A 14,352-nucleotide genomic window follows, 5' to 3' on the forward strand; every position below is an offset into this window, starting at 1 on the left:
TTCTCAAATTTTCCATTTATTAATAAAAATGGAGCTCCGGCTTTAGTAAGAGACCTAGTGCTAAGTATTTTTAGTACACATTCAGAGCTTCTAAGACAGATGCCTCTCTCTGTGAGAGCAGCAGGTGGAAGGATCTGTCCACCAGTCAGAACAGCATCAAAATGGAGGGAGAAATGCCTGGGAACATGTAAACCCAAGCACAACAAAAGTAATCAAAGCTATGTATTTTCAAAGGTGTTGAAAAGGACCCAAATCAAATCTCTTGTCTTATTCACCATTATTTTTTTATAAATTATTACCTTTTTTTTTTTTGGAAGAACCAAGAACAAACCTTATACATTTTTTCTTCAGCAACAGTAACATGAAGAGACACACAAACCAAGGAAAGAAGTGTTATGTATTCAGTTCCCTTGAGCGTTGCTATCAGCAATATTACCTGTACTGTTTATTGGCATAGAGGAAATGTGTTCCCTCAACTAAAAAATGGAAAATTTCAGGTAATATAACATAGATAACAGATGACCCAGTTACATTTCTCATTGTCAGCAATGTGGGTAATGATGGCAACCAGATGAAACACTTCAAATAGGTCATATCTATATAATTCACAAAGATCACAGAAAAGGAGAAACAGTTACATTAACATGACATTGGAATTTTTTATTATTATTTTTACAAATAACGTGTGCACCTATCTCTACCCACTAGTTTATGTTGGATTATGCAGGAAGATCAAACAAGGATAGAAGAAATCAAGTGGGAAGGCAAAGCAATTATCCAAATAAGATATCAGCAGAATACTTTCAGGTGAATTGGTAGGATCATGCCTGCCAACAATAAAGATATTAGGATCTTACGTGAAAAACAAAAGGGGACTACGATCAGTTTAACAGACACTGCTGGAATGAAGAGTGAAAAGGTTGTTTGTAATGCAAGGCCTTAGAGCTTTCATACTAGAAAACAAGTCTCATAGTTTCATACTTGTGTTCCCCAGTTTTAGGAGAGCCTGGAATAAAGGTATTTACCTCAGTAATGAAACTTAAGCTTAGTGAAGCAACACCGACACAGGACTGATTTAATATGGTTTAGGAGAAGTTTTGCATAGATCAGTGTTTAATGTCACCCTTTGGCAAACAGCGAATACCTACCACAAGAAGTGATGTAACATGACTGAAAGCTTATTTTGTCAACAAATTCTAGAAGAGGCCTTTGTATGTGTCAAAATAGCAGGATCACTCAGATCATCAAAGTTAATTAGTCCAGGGATTGCTGCTGCCAAAAGTCCAACACCTTTTCAAAAAGCTCGGACTTGATTCCATTCATAACAAAGCATATGTTTACACAACTATTACTACAACTACAAAAAAAAAAAAAGAACAAAAGAAAAGTAAATGCAACACAATATAAACTAACACAAAAAGAATATATAAACCATGATCAAATAGGGGCAAATCAAAATTTGAACATTAAGGTTGTATCAAACAATGCTTCTTCAATTAGGTTCAAAGAGCATGCTTCAAAAATCTAAAACTTGAAATGAACAACAGATAAACCGTTCCAAACTAAATACTATAAAAAAAACATTTCATCTTCTAACTTGTCTGAGGTTTATCCCTATTTCATCATTTCATTGCAATCAATTTTAAATAGCTTGCAATAGTGAAATACTGGTTTTTGACCAACCCGTTCAGAAAAGTACAGTAAACTATTATTGGGAAAGCAAAACCAGACACATTGGAGATGTAAAGACAAACTATATTTAAAAGCAGAGAAAATGCATACACAGCCATCATTAAATTCAATAAATCAAAAGTAGTGAGCAGACGAGCAAAGACATAATCTGCAGAGATGAGCAAAGACAATCTGCATATTATTAGCTCTCAAAAATTTAGTAAAAATTAATTTCTATGCAAAGAATTTGCAATATGCAAAAATGACAATGCAAACAAGGCATTATCTGACTTCTATTTCACGGTTCACTTCTGCCACCAAGACCAACAACTGCCATCATACTGTCTACAAAAATAACCTTCTCTTACACACAGTTTAACATCTTCTGCTCCTCCTTCTACATAGTTACAAATTTTCCAGGACACCTGGCTATAAAACAGGCTGTCTTATTGGCTGCCAGAAACCTCCAAAACCACCTTCTGTGTGCTCTTAGCTCCATTCTGGATTCACGGGATTCATACATATAGGAGAATTCGAATTCACATTTTAGATTCCAAACTTAGAACAATTACTGCAGGTAAGGGTCTATAATTTATTGTATGTGTAGCTCCCTTTGACAGATTATGCTTCATATACATGCAATTTTTCTGCCTATCAGTCAACTTGAGAACAACTAAATTATAAGGATTCATTCCCTTTTTCCTGATAGCTCCCAGATTCTTCCCTTCTAACCCCAAAATTCATTCTAGAAGTCCTAAGTCTTATAGCACAATTCTTGCGGACTCTGTGCAGTAGTTCAGGAAAAAACTTTAGTCATATACAACTGACAGTTATTGTGTTGCTTAATAATTCTATTTTAATGTGTAACTTTCATAGTACAGACAAAACCAAGTATCATCCCATGACAAGAAGCAAAAGACAAATAATATTAAAAGGATATGGAAACTCTAACTGAAAAATCCAGTTTTTTTAAACCCAAATCTCAACCTACAGTAGGCAAAAGTCTGTCTTGGCCAACTGAAGGAAGCCCTACTGTTGTGATAAACTATGGTAGACTCAACTTAGATTGTCTTAAATATTGTTTGATCTATACATATGCTTATAGAATTGCAGAAGTGGTATAGAAATATGCACACTTGACAGTTATCACCAAAACAGTTCATGTTTTCAATGAGATTAAAATAAAATGATACCATTCAGTGTTTAATCATTGCTGGTCAAAACTGAAAGACAAGTTTACTAATACAAGCCTTCCACAATGCACAGCTCAGGACTTGAAAGCAAAGCAAAAAATGCCTTCCACCCTTTGGGAAGAAAAAGACTCCATATGCCTATGGTCCTGCCTTTTGGAAGAAGGTCTTAGGACTAACTGCTGTCAGTTCAGCTGACACAGTCCAAGAGTAGTCTGCGAGGCAAATCAAATCACAGTTAGGTGGGACAATGGGGACAGTTTCTTCAAAAGCATGTCCCTAATCAGAATGCTAAGGTAGGTTCACTCAAGCAGTTCATTCACACACACACAGATATGTAAAAAATAGCCTTTATCATTATGAACTCAAGCATTTTATAAGCTACCCATAATTTCTGAAACAATCTCATCATTCCAAAACAAGTGATCCTCCTGTGATCCTCCCTTTGGGAAGACTAGTGTTTAAATACTGAATCTCTCATGCAATTGAATACTGATATCCCAGTAATTCTAAAATGGTTAGCAGGAGAGCTGGTACCTGAAAACCAGTGTTCAATGTACTATGCATTAGTTACGTCTAAGCAACATTGTGCAAATCTACACAGTAATCATTATACTCTCTTGAAAGTTGTTTATCCTTATTTTTAAACCTTGCATTTTTAGACTGCAAGATTTTTAAGTAAAGCTAATAGAATGGGTTATTAAACTTGAATGTGAATATGAGGTATTGATTGTTACAGGATGCATTAATTTCTGTCTTTTGACCTACCTATTTTATTACATTAGTATTTTTACTTTCATTACAAAATTCAACCAAGAACTCACGTACCTTTGCCAGGGGAAGTCAAAAATTATCTTATATGGATTTTCTACTTGGACATAATATAGAAACTATGGTTTATTTGTAGATCTATTGATTAACCTGCAGGCCTGTCAAAATGCTTAGATTCAGGGAGACAAAATTCAGGCAGACATTTTTTCTTATCTTTTTATAAATTTAGGTCTAACTCAAATTCTCTGAACAATTAAATTAGCAAAATCTGATTTTCCCTAACCCTGTACTGTACAGCTCCTATACACTGCTCAATAAAAGACAGCTCAAATCTCTGCCCTCCCCTCAACTAAGGCCCTAACAACAGTATGAATTTTCTTACCCAGCTGCTGGTTTTACAGCACTACCTATTTCTGAAATGCTTAGCATTTTGTCAGATTTTGCAGAAACTGGGTGAAAGATTAAACAGATGTTGGCAGAAACACATACACAGAAAATAAGCTTTCATGTCTTAGGAAGGTACAGAAAAAATTAAATACAGTAGGGCTTTTCAACACTGAAGAAACACCTACAACGAAGTTCATGTCGCCATTCACATATTGTCCTCCTGACTCAGCCAGGACATACACAGAATCTGTTGATTTGGAGCTCACTTATGCTCAGAGAAAGCTCATTAATATTGTAGTCAATTTTAATTAACCAAAAATATATCCACTTGTTGGTATTGGCAGTTCTTTTAGACTTTTTTTTAAAGTTTCATTAGTGATTTTTCCCAAAAATCAAATAAAGTTGTTCTAAATCCATGCAATTTGGTATATTAAAAAAACTAGTACAGTGAGAATTTGCAGGTTTTTGTTCACATTAAATAATGCATACCATAGAAGCAAGCATACATTTTCAATTTACCATTTACTCCCTAATGAAATCTACATAAGAAAATAAAAATATTTTTACAATGAACAGAAATCCCAACTGAATGGGGCTTTAAAATTTTAGATAAAAAATAACCTACAAATTATTTAACTTTATGAGAGAATTACCACAAAAAGCACTATTTAGTATTTACAATTCTATACTTGACAGCTATTACTACCACATCAGTTCATCATATGAGGGTCAATGCACTTAAAAAAAATCTTTTAGAAAGTGAACAGCCACAGCAACCATTTTTTGTCTGGAGAAAAAATAACAACAAATGAATGCTGTATTTGAGATCACAGTTGTGGAAGGCCAGACCTGTGCTTTGATTATGTGGCCACATTACCTCCACATTAGGAATAAATTATCCCCTTATTACAGGCGGACAGTTTATTTGGATAATTGAGACAGATGGAGGCGGCAGCTATAGTTAAATACCCCTCCATTTTTAACTACGTGGACTCTCAATAGCAATTAATCATCAAGTTATTCCTCATTAATGAAATAATTTTCATGACTTAAATTTTAATCTGAATCTAATTTTAATTGCAGCACAACCATGATCATGAAGCTACTAAAATACAGAAATCACAGATTCAAAAAAAGAGAAAACATGTTAGTCACTTGGTATAGTAATTATACAAAATCAGAGCACTAATGAGAAAGATTTACACAGGAAAAGATCCTTTGAGCTGAATCCTGATGCTGTTCTCCACAGTAAATTAACTTTTGACTTGGAATAAACCTGGAAATTTGACTCTAAGCATCATAAAGGTCTACTTTTCCAAGTCTGTTGGTTTCCACAGGGCTGAACTTGTCCAGCAACTTAAATTGTTCTGATTGATAATTACTGTAACTATTTCAAGCAGGAATCAGTTGTGCATATGATAAAGGAACAACAATGTATTGTGGAAACGTGGAAGTAAACGGATGTCATCTGCATATTTCTTACAAATGAACTTGAAGTTTTGGTTTTGTTTCAAAAATAGTCTTCTAGGTATATAAAATTAATATAAAATCCAATGGAAACTCTACAGCACATTAGGAAAAAAAGACACAATAAAAAGCATTAATTATTATACATGACACGGGGTTTGATTCTTTCTAATTTATCATGTGGCACAAATTATAGTGCCTTAATAAAAATCAACTCTTTAACTTTACTAACTAAACTTATCTTCCCTTCCCATCTCTGCCCCTAGGATGACCATTTAATTTAACAAGATTTCTTCACATACTCTCAAACTGCTGGCCTTTCTCACTTTCAATTTTTTATTTTTTTGTTTACACAGAATAAGCAGAATGGACACTCTGCCCTCTGAACAATACCCAGTGGACAGCCTTTATTTCCTAGTTCAATCTTTTCAAAGTGGAGTAATAAACTCTGAAGCTTTTCCTCTTTACTCTCACTAGACTGCAACCTTTAGAAATTAAGCTTTAAATAAACAGAGAAAGTTATGCAACATCTTACAACAGCTTAATGAGGAGTTAATAGGCATCTTCTGTGATGGCTACTAGCATCAAGAGAAATCAAATTGAAAGTCATAAGATAGGAATTTATTTTATGGCACAATGAATATATTGTAAATGAACAGCCAGAAGACCTGCATCTAAAGCAAATACAATTTGGAAATCCAGGGGCATCGTTGCCCTGTCAAAAAAGCAATATTACAGCAGTACTAAGTGGTACACAGCATGATTTTGGAATTTTCTTTCTTTCATTGACACCTCAAACTGCATATAACTTTACAGCTATTTTTTAAATAAGAGGAAAAAAAAAAACCCCAGAAGTCACAAAACCACAACACATTCAGAAGATTATTACTTTAGAATAGGAAACTCACAAACTTTTCCTAATTTTGAAACAGACCATTATCTCTTTTTGAAATAATGTTAGTCTTTTCCCTTATATAAAAACTACTTCCTTCTTACTTTAAGGATATGCAAACTGTGTATGCCCGTTCATTGCAGCAAATCTAAGTACCAAATCTGACACAATTACACTGGAATTCTCTTGTTATACACTTTTATAAAAGACCTATATTTGGCTATCTAGTTGTTTATTTTTGTGTGCTGCTTGGAGACTCCAGTTGCTAATCCTGCTGACTTGTGGCTTCCCAATTAAGAAGCCAGAAGATCCAAAACATGTTGTAGTATGATACTACATGTTCTACAGCAGTAGAACTACAGTTCTTTAGCAGGTATGACTTCCAAGTTTCGCAATACTAGCACAGCTAACCAGGCAAGCTGCCAGGAAGATTTGAGTTACACACTGAGTTTATTTAGAGAAACTAGAAATTGAGATGCAGGAGAAGAAAAAAAAAAAGCCCAACTGAACAAAAAAATCCCACCCCCCCCAACTTTCCACATTCAAAAACTTTCAACATTTAAATACTTTATGTGAAAATGAGCTACTTTTTATATTTATCTGTATTAATCATCAAAACCCATTTTGTATATACTACCCAATTCAGCAGGTACATGTGAATTTGATATAGACTTTTTTTCTCCTGGGACAGCAATACACTGAATATTTAATGTTTACTATCATTAAATGCTTACTTCATTTTTATTTCCTCCTCTCTTCTTTCCCATTTTTCTCAATTTCAATACATACATTTTTTGATATGTAGTGTAGTAGCTTGTTCCTGAATATTTACTAGAACTGAATATTTTATTTGCATTCCTTCAAAGTTAGAAGAGTCAAAAAAAGAGATTTTGGATGTGCTGTGCGCACTATTTCCACTTTTACAAAACCTTAACTGGCAGGCAGGGAAAATAAAATTCCTAGTCCAGGAAAATGAGCCATGAAGTTTTAAAACAGCTAGATGAAAAGGCAGTACATTTCAACATATGCATATAACTGAAGGCCAAACACAAAATAACTTCAAAGTGCAGTAATATTCCAGAAAAATATTAATCCTAGTGTCTTATTGTCATTACAAAATGAAAATTGCATCTTTTAAGAGAGGTTTACACCGATAAAGTCTTCAGTTATTATTTCAAGTACATCAATGACAGCTACTTTAAAGCTCCATTTGCAACAAGTGATCTGAAGCCATCACAAAACAACTTAAAACTGAGTAAAAATGCATTTACAATTGTTACTGTGACATTTCAAGTGGAAAATTCTCCCACACTATTTGATAATCATTATATATACTGCTAAAAACTAGCACTAGATATATTACATTAAGGTTTTGCTTTACCATACCTTCAATGCCTTAAAGAGCACTATTTCCCTTTATTCAACTATGAAGTTATGAATATTTTTAAACCATAGAAGACTGTTTTTTTCCCCAAACCTGAAGTCTGTTTGGCAGTCCTGTTAAATTTTATTTTGATCCAGATCAAAATATTACATATTAAAATCAATGTTGTCATAAAAAATAATATTTTAATTAAACTAGTTTTGTTTGTGCATTTCCAGTCAACTAAGTCGCCTTTCAGACTGCAATCTTATGAAGCAGAAAACTAACCTTCACATATGCCTAACACAGTAAAAACCTAACCAAGTACTTGTGAGTGCTGTTAAGAGTATATATCTCATATTTCACCTTTTATTAAAAAAAGGCAAACAACCAAAAAAGCCACAAAAATATTTCCCTAAGTGGATATGACCACCTGGTTTTTGTCCCTACTTCCATCTCACTGAAAATGAAAGCATTGAATAGAGTGTATGACTGAATATAGCTCATTAGAACAAATTACAAATGGACTGAATTTTCCTTTGATGTTATTCCTTCCTTTCACAAATAACAGACTTTAGAATATAAAAGAATTTTAAAAAGAAGCAATTTCACAGGTTTTTAACTTATTTCTTTGAAATTTTGTTGGTATTTTAGACCAAAATTACATAGAATTACCAAATGTTTACAATTAAACAGGAACATATTTTGTGATTATTGAGATTTAGTCAACCTAAAACTTTAAAAATCACGATTTACTCTTTCACTAATAATATTCTATGTACAGTATAAAGGAAGTGGCAAAAGAGAATTTCAAAAATAGCCAAAAAGCAAATCATAACAACCGAATTACTTACTCGCAAGGCTTCAATCACAAGGTCTCGTGCTTCTAGTTCTCCTTCCATTACACTCAAAAGCATTCGCAGTTCTGCTTTGCTCAGGTTATCCACATCAAACTCTCTTGTCTGTAAGAAAGAAAACACTGATGAACACACTGACTACAACAGTTACTGTAATTTTGAAACACAGATGTGCCAGCAACCATCTACAGTTGTCAAAAGTCGGTCTCTTTATTTGTACTATATAAAGTCAAAATTAATAGCGAATAGTCTCATTCTTTTTTTTTTAAAGTGAAGAAATTAAAGCCTTCCCATATTACACTGTTTCAAATTGTTGCAAGGGATCAATCCTGCAAAGCCTTGTGAATGATAGAGGTGAAACGGTAAAGCTACTAACTTTGTAACAGTTCCCTTGTGAAGCTTCACAGAGGCTGAAACAATTCAACAGACATGAAATAGCACTACAGGGAGGAAGGCGAGAGAGAGGGAAAGGATCTTAACCACGGCGCACCTAATGCACCTGTGCAAACGGCTACCCAAGTTATCACCACACACTGTGCTGAATGTGAATTTCTGAAGAACAATTTGTGAAAAGACACAAAATCTTATGTGCATGCTTTATTTGCAGTCTCATTTGTTTGGCTGGAGGGAACAGTTCAGGTTTAAGAGGCACTAACAAACAATAGTTCATAGCAACACTATCTTTCCACTCCACAGTTACCAAGATTAGTGTAGGTCTGACTGCCACCCTGAGCAAGACAGAAAAATGAGTTAATACTGATGAATAAAATCATTGAGCACATACTCGGTGTATACTGCGAATATCAGTAGGGCTTCTGTAAAATCAAATTCACCTCCCAAACTGCTACACTTCTGTAACAATGTCAACAGGCACACGGCAAAATGGATCCACTGGACACTAATGTATTTGAACTTTCCAGAAGTTTCGGAAAAGGTTCTGTATCTACTATTATTATACAAAAACTCCTATCTGACTGTATAGGAATAAAAGACACTTCATGGATAGGAAGCAAACATCATGGGTAACAACCCTTTTCCAAGATGGAAACAGGTAAGCAGGGGGCACCTCTGGGACCAGCCTTATTCAAGTTCTTCATTAATAACCTGGAAAAAACATAGAAAAGTGGCAGAGAAAGCTATTTCACGTGGAAGTTGGCACATAATTCTTCACATATAGGTGAACAACCTCATTTTTCCGCTATCTAAACCAACATCTCAAGTACAGCATAAAATCTTCATCTAAAAGTGTAGAATTGGCTAACTAAAAGAATGAAGAGAAAAGGAGTAAGTACTATATGAGGAAAGACTACAAGGCTGGAAGTCTTGATTTTGGAGGTGTGGTGAGGGAAATGTTATAATATTCACAAAATCACAAAGGTAGGTAGGATTAATACCAATGTGTTGTTCACCATCCAGAGTGCTAACATAAGTAGTGAATTTAGAAGGGGATTACTTTCAGGGGGAGAAAATAGTTTTTATTCCATGTGCTAGATTCAGCTGCCCAGATTGATTTTCATTATTCTATTATTCCCTGTAAGGTAAATGCTAGACTCCTAGCTATGATGTAGATGTGTTTACTAGAAAAGCCCTGCAATGCAAACACTCAGCTATCTTCAGGATGAAGTAATCTGTTGCCAAATTAGGTGAGCAGTGTATCTGGACATATTGTCTATCTTTCCCAAAGCACATAAAATCTAAACATTCAGCTACTCAGGAGCTTAAATTCAGTATAGAAAAATCCAATAAAAATTAAGGCAAGCACCATTTCTACTTTCTCAAGGCAAGAGGATGGCAGAACAGTTGTTCTTCCCTCAGGCTAGAAGGCCATAGATATAAAAGACCCAAAACCTGTATCTGTGTTAATACTAACACAGTATTAACTGTGTTACACTTTCACTTTGCAGTTAAAACACACGGAGGTGCACAAATGGCTACTGAGAACTGTAGGTCAGAACTTTAACTACTTACATTCAATGTACGTTGGATTGAGCTTCCTCATTTAGGTGAGTAACATGGATCAACCCCCCTGCACAAGCAGGGTCATCCCAGGGCACAGGACTGTGTCCGGAGGGTTCTTGAATATCTCCAGTGAGGGAGACTCCACAGCCTCTCTGGACAACCTGTTCCAGTGCTCAGTCACCTACACAGTAAAGCAGCTCTTCCTCATATTCAGGCAGAACCTCCTGTACATCAGGTTCAGCCTGCTGCCTCTTCTCCTACTGCTTGGCACCACTGAGCAGAGTCTGGGCTCCATCCCCTTGGCACCCTCCCTTCAGATACTGACAGACATGGATTAGGTCCCCTCTCAGTCATCTCTTTTGGAGGTTGAAAAGTTACCTCAGTTTGTCCTCATAAGAAATGCTCCAGTCCCCCTATTTCTATTAATCCTAACTTTTTTGAAGATGGGGCCATCCATTCTAACCAGAACTTTATCCTGAACAACAGTTATCTTCTATTTTTGCTGCCTGGGTCAGCTATTTCTCTAATCCCAAAAATACCTCTTACTCTCCATGCCAATGAATCAAGAGAAACAACCAGTTTCTCTGAAGGCTTTTTTCCAATCTGTGCTGCAGCAGCCTCTCACAGTGCTCCTCACAGTTCTATATAATGCTCAATGATCTAAGGACACGTATAAAATGAAAAGTCACTAAACTTATACAGCTCCTCATTTAATTTTGTGTCAGTAGAGTGGATTTTACCTTACGGGCTGCAGCACTTTTCACTCTGGGTACTTCTAATTACTAAATTTAATTCAGTCAGATACAAGGACCCACTTATCTACCATCCTTCTTCTGTGAACAACTTCATAAAACCTAATACCTCAAGGATAGGAACTGGTTTCTTCATACAACTTCCTTTATAATAGAGAAAAAAGTCTCTATTTTTCAGATGGAAAACTAATGCAGGGATTTTTTTTTTCTAAAAATAGAAAGCAAGTAGTACAAAACATAATATTCAGTAATGGTCTTTAAAGATGACATTCAATGGTTTATCCACTACATTATCTTTATATTCTAAAATATGCTTGTCTCTTCTGACAAAAAAAACCAAAAAACAAAGGCACTGAAGGCTTCAACAGCCACAGACAAAGTTAATAGGGGCATCCACAAAAGTACAGTACACAAAACATGATCCTCCTCTTTTGCCCAAGTCAGTAAATTCAGTCTGCCAGGAGGTGTAACACAAGGTAGCTCTTTGTCAAAAGACTGTACATCACGGGTGAAACATCAATTATCTGCAGTCTTTCCTGAGTCATAAATGAAAACATTCTTCCATTCTTATCAAACCAGAGACACTCTTCAACATATGTGATGCAGTGATGAGATTTTTAACTAAGCATCTGATTAAGCGACTACAGTAAATTTCATTCAAGTATACACCTTGAACTAGAACATAAGAAAAGACAGCAAAAACTAGCAGTTAAGAGTGCTCTCTGGTAATTTATGATTAGATATAAATAAACACAAAGAAACGTTAACAGAAAGACATTCCAAAAAGATATTAAACTTAGTTTTTATATTTTTAGTTTTAAAAGCATTAAATAAGAACTAGTAAAATCATTTCATATCTAAACAATTCTAGCACATGAGACTAAAAACCCACTTACTCAAGCATCCTGTCTCCAAAAACAGCCAGTAAGGGATGCCTTGAAATCAGCATTAAAACAAAACAAGCCCGTAATGATACTTCGCAGAAATATTCTCCCAACCTCCAGCAAATTTCAGCTTGTTCACCTTCTGAGGCAGAAATTGTCATTTTGTACATAGCAGCCCTCAGCTGACATACCTGCTGAGAACCTGCGCCCTTGCTTTTTGAATCTTTATATAATTTTAGCGTCCACAACATTCCACAGCACAACTACACATTTTGTGTAGAATCACCACCTTTGCTGTCAGTTACTTTTGTCTGATGCCTTCTTGTTTTTAAGTATGAAACTGTCCACAAGAAGAGACACACTAAACAGAAAAAGTGCTTTTTAGGATGAAAGATAACACCATCATTGTTCTGGTCTTGTTTATGAACAATTTTATGCTCGTTGAGGCTTTTTTCCCCCCCAACTTTATTTTACAAATTCTGAAATTGGAATGACTACTTTTTTCCAGTACTTTAAGGTCATCTTCAATTTGTTCATTATGGATAAGCAACATCAAATCCATTCACACAGGATAAGAGCGTGCATGGCAGTCACTGAAGATGCTACCACGTCTTTTCCTCATACACATCTCTGAACCAGCACTCATGGAGTTGCAACACAGCCTACCATAAGTGGACCAAAATCCATAGTTTAAAGATCTAAAATATTCTCAAGCATGGCTGAAAAAACATCTTTCAGATTTGAGCAGATAAAGCATATAATGAAATAAAACTATCCTCCCTTTTTAAACACTCCATGCAATCTTCTGGGATCAAGATGTCAGTCATGCCCCACGTTCTTATTCTGAGAGAACATTGTTTGGCCAAGGCATAGAAAAAACTGCTATTTAGATCTAGAAAAGTAATCTTCCTAACATCTTCCAGTGGAGCAGTAAGTCTTAGATCTCCAGAAAATAAAGACTGCAGTAGTACCTCTTGGCTTATATGTCATCTGGGGTTTTGCTAGAATACCTGTGGTAGAGTGCCAAGCTGTAAAAATGTAACCATCAACTTAACAACTACGTAACCAAGCCAGCCATTGTATTGGTTTTATAACAGAGATACCAGAATATGTTGCCCTAGAAAGATATTTCGTATATACAACCAAAATACAAGAGAATTTTTTCCTCTACCTCTTTCCAATTTTAAAATGTTTGGTTTATTTGATCTATAAGAATAAAGTACCTGAAAAAGACTACTTCAGTTCTCTATGCCTCTAAAACTCCACGTTATTTTCCAAGATCAGTTTTGTAAGGGGTGTATGTTGCCTGGCAGCAAGTGCACTGACAATGGAGCAAACTGCTAATTAGCTAAAACTCATTCAACTACCTGAATGTGCATCACAAAAACAGTACAGGCAAAATGATACCAGCATTGCTAAAAACTAAATTAAATTCTGCCAAGCCAAAAGGAAGAACAATCCATCAATTCTGAACAAAAGAAGGACTACTCAGAACAGCAGTGATCAAACTGGAGAGGCATTTTCCTGCCCCCATCACCTTTGGAAAAGATAGAAAGAAGACGAAACTGGAAGATCACCATGAGGCACAGGAACAGAATGGAGTCTTTCTCACATGTAAAGCAATTTAGAGTAAAAATGGTAAAAGTCTTTACAGTTAAATGCATCACACCACTCTCAAAGAAAAACCCCCAAAACAAAACCAACCAAACAAAAAACAAACAAACACACAAAACAAAAACAAATCCCCAGAAAATATCACGAGGGATAGGCAGTGCCAATAGTTTGCTTTTGCTGACATAGCCCAGTTGATAGTACTGGTAACCTCAGGAGCTAAAAGTGCTGTTCATTGTGCTATCGCAGCAACCGTTAAAAACTCTGCTGCTTTCAGCAGAAGCTTGAAGATAGGTAAAGTGTAAAAGCCACAACTTTGTACTTTCCCTAAACAGAACGCAGGCAAAAAACAAGTTAGCTGTGAATTAATCATAAATGACCATAGAAAACAAGTTCTTTCTTGCTCAGAAAGCCTTTTTAAAAAATGGAGCTGGGTAATAACCAGGACTTGGGGAAGAAACCTGTGGAGCATAATTGAGGGCTGAAGTGGAAGGGTGGGAGTAGGGTGGGGAGAAGTATAAAAATGGTGTACAAGATGACACATAGGG

General features: G+C 35.4%; 1 protein-coding gene across 1 annotated transcript in view; it reads right to left on the reverse strand.

The window, feature by feature from the left end:
- The window catches only part of CTTNBP2 (cortactin binding protein 2), an 81,359-nt gene that overhangs the window by 60,381 nt on the left and 6,626 nt on the right, over window positions 1-14,352 (reverse strand). The window contains 1 exon segment of the mRNA XM_082280769.1: window positions 8,596-8,703. Within this exon segment, the coding sequence (XP_082136895.1) occupies window positions 8,596-8,703 (108 nt within the window).

The sequence above is a fragment of the Coloeus monedula genome, assembly GCF_965178545.1.
Source record: "Coloeus monedula genome assembly, chromosome: 4".
In the NCBI taxonomy this organism is placed as follows: domain Eukaryota; kingdom Metazoa; phylum Chordata; class Aves; order Passeriformes; family Corvidae; genus Coloeus; species Coloeus monedula.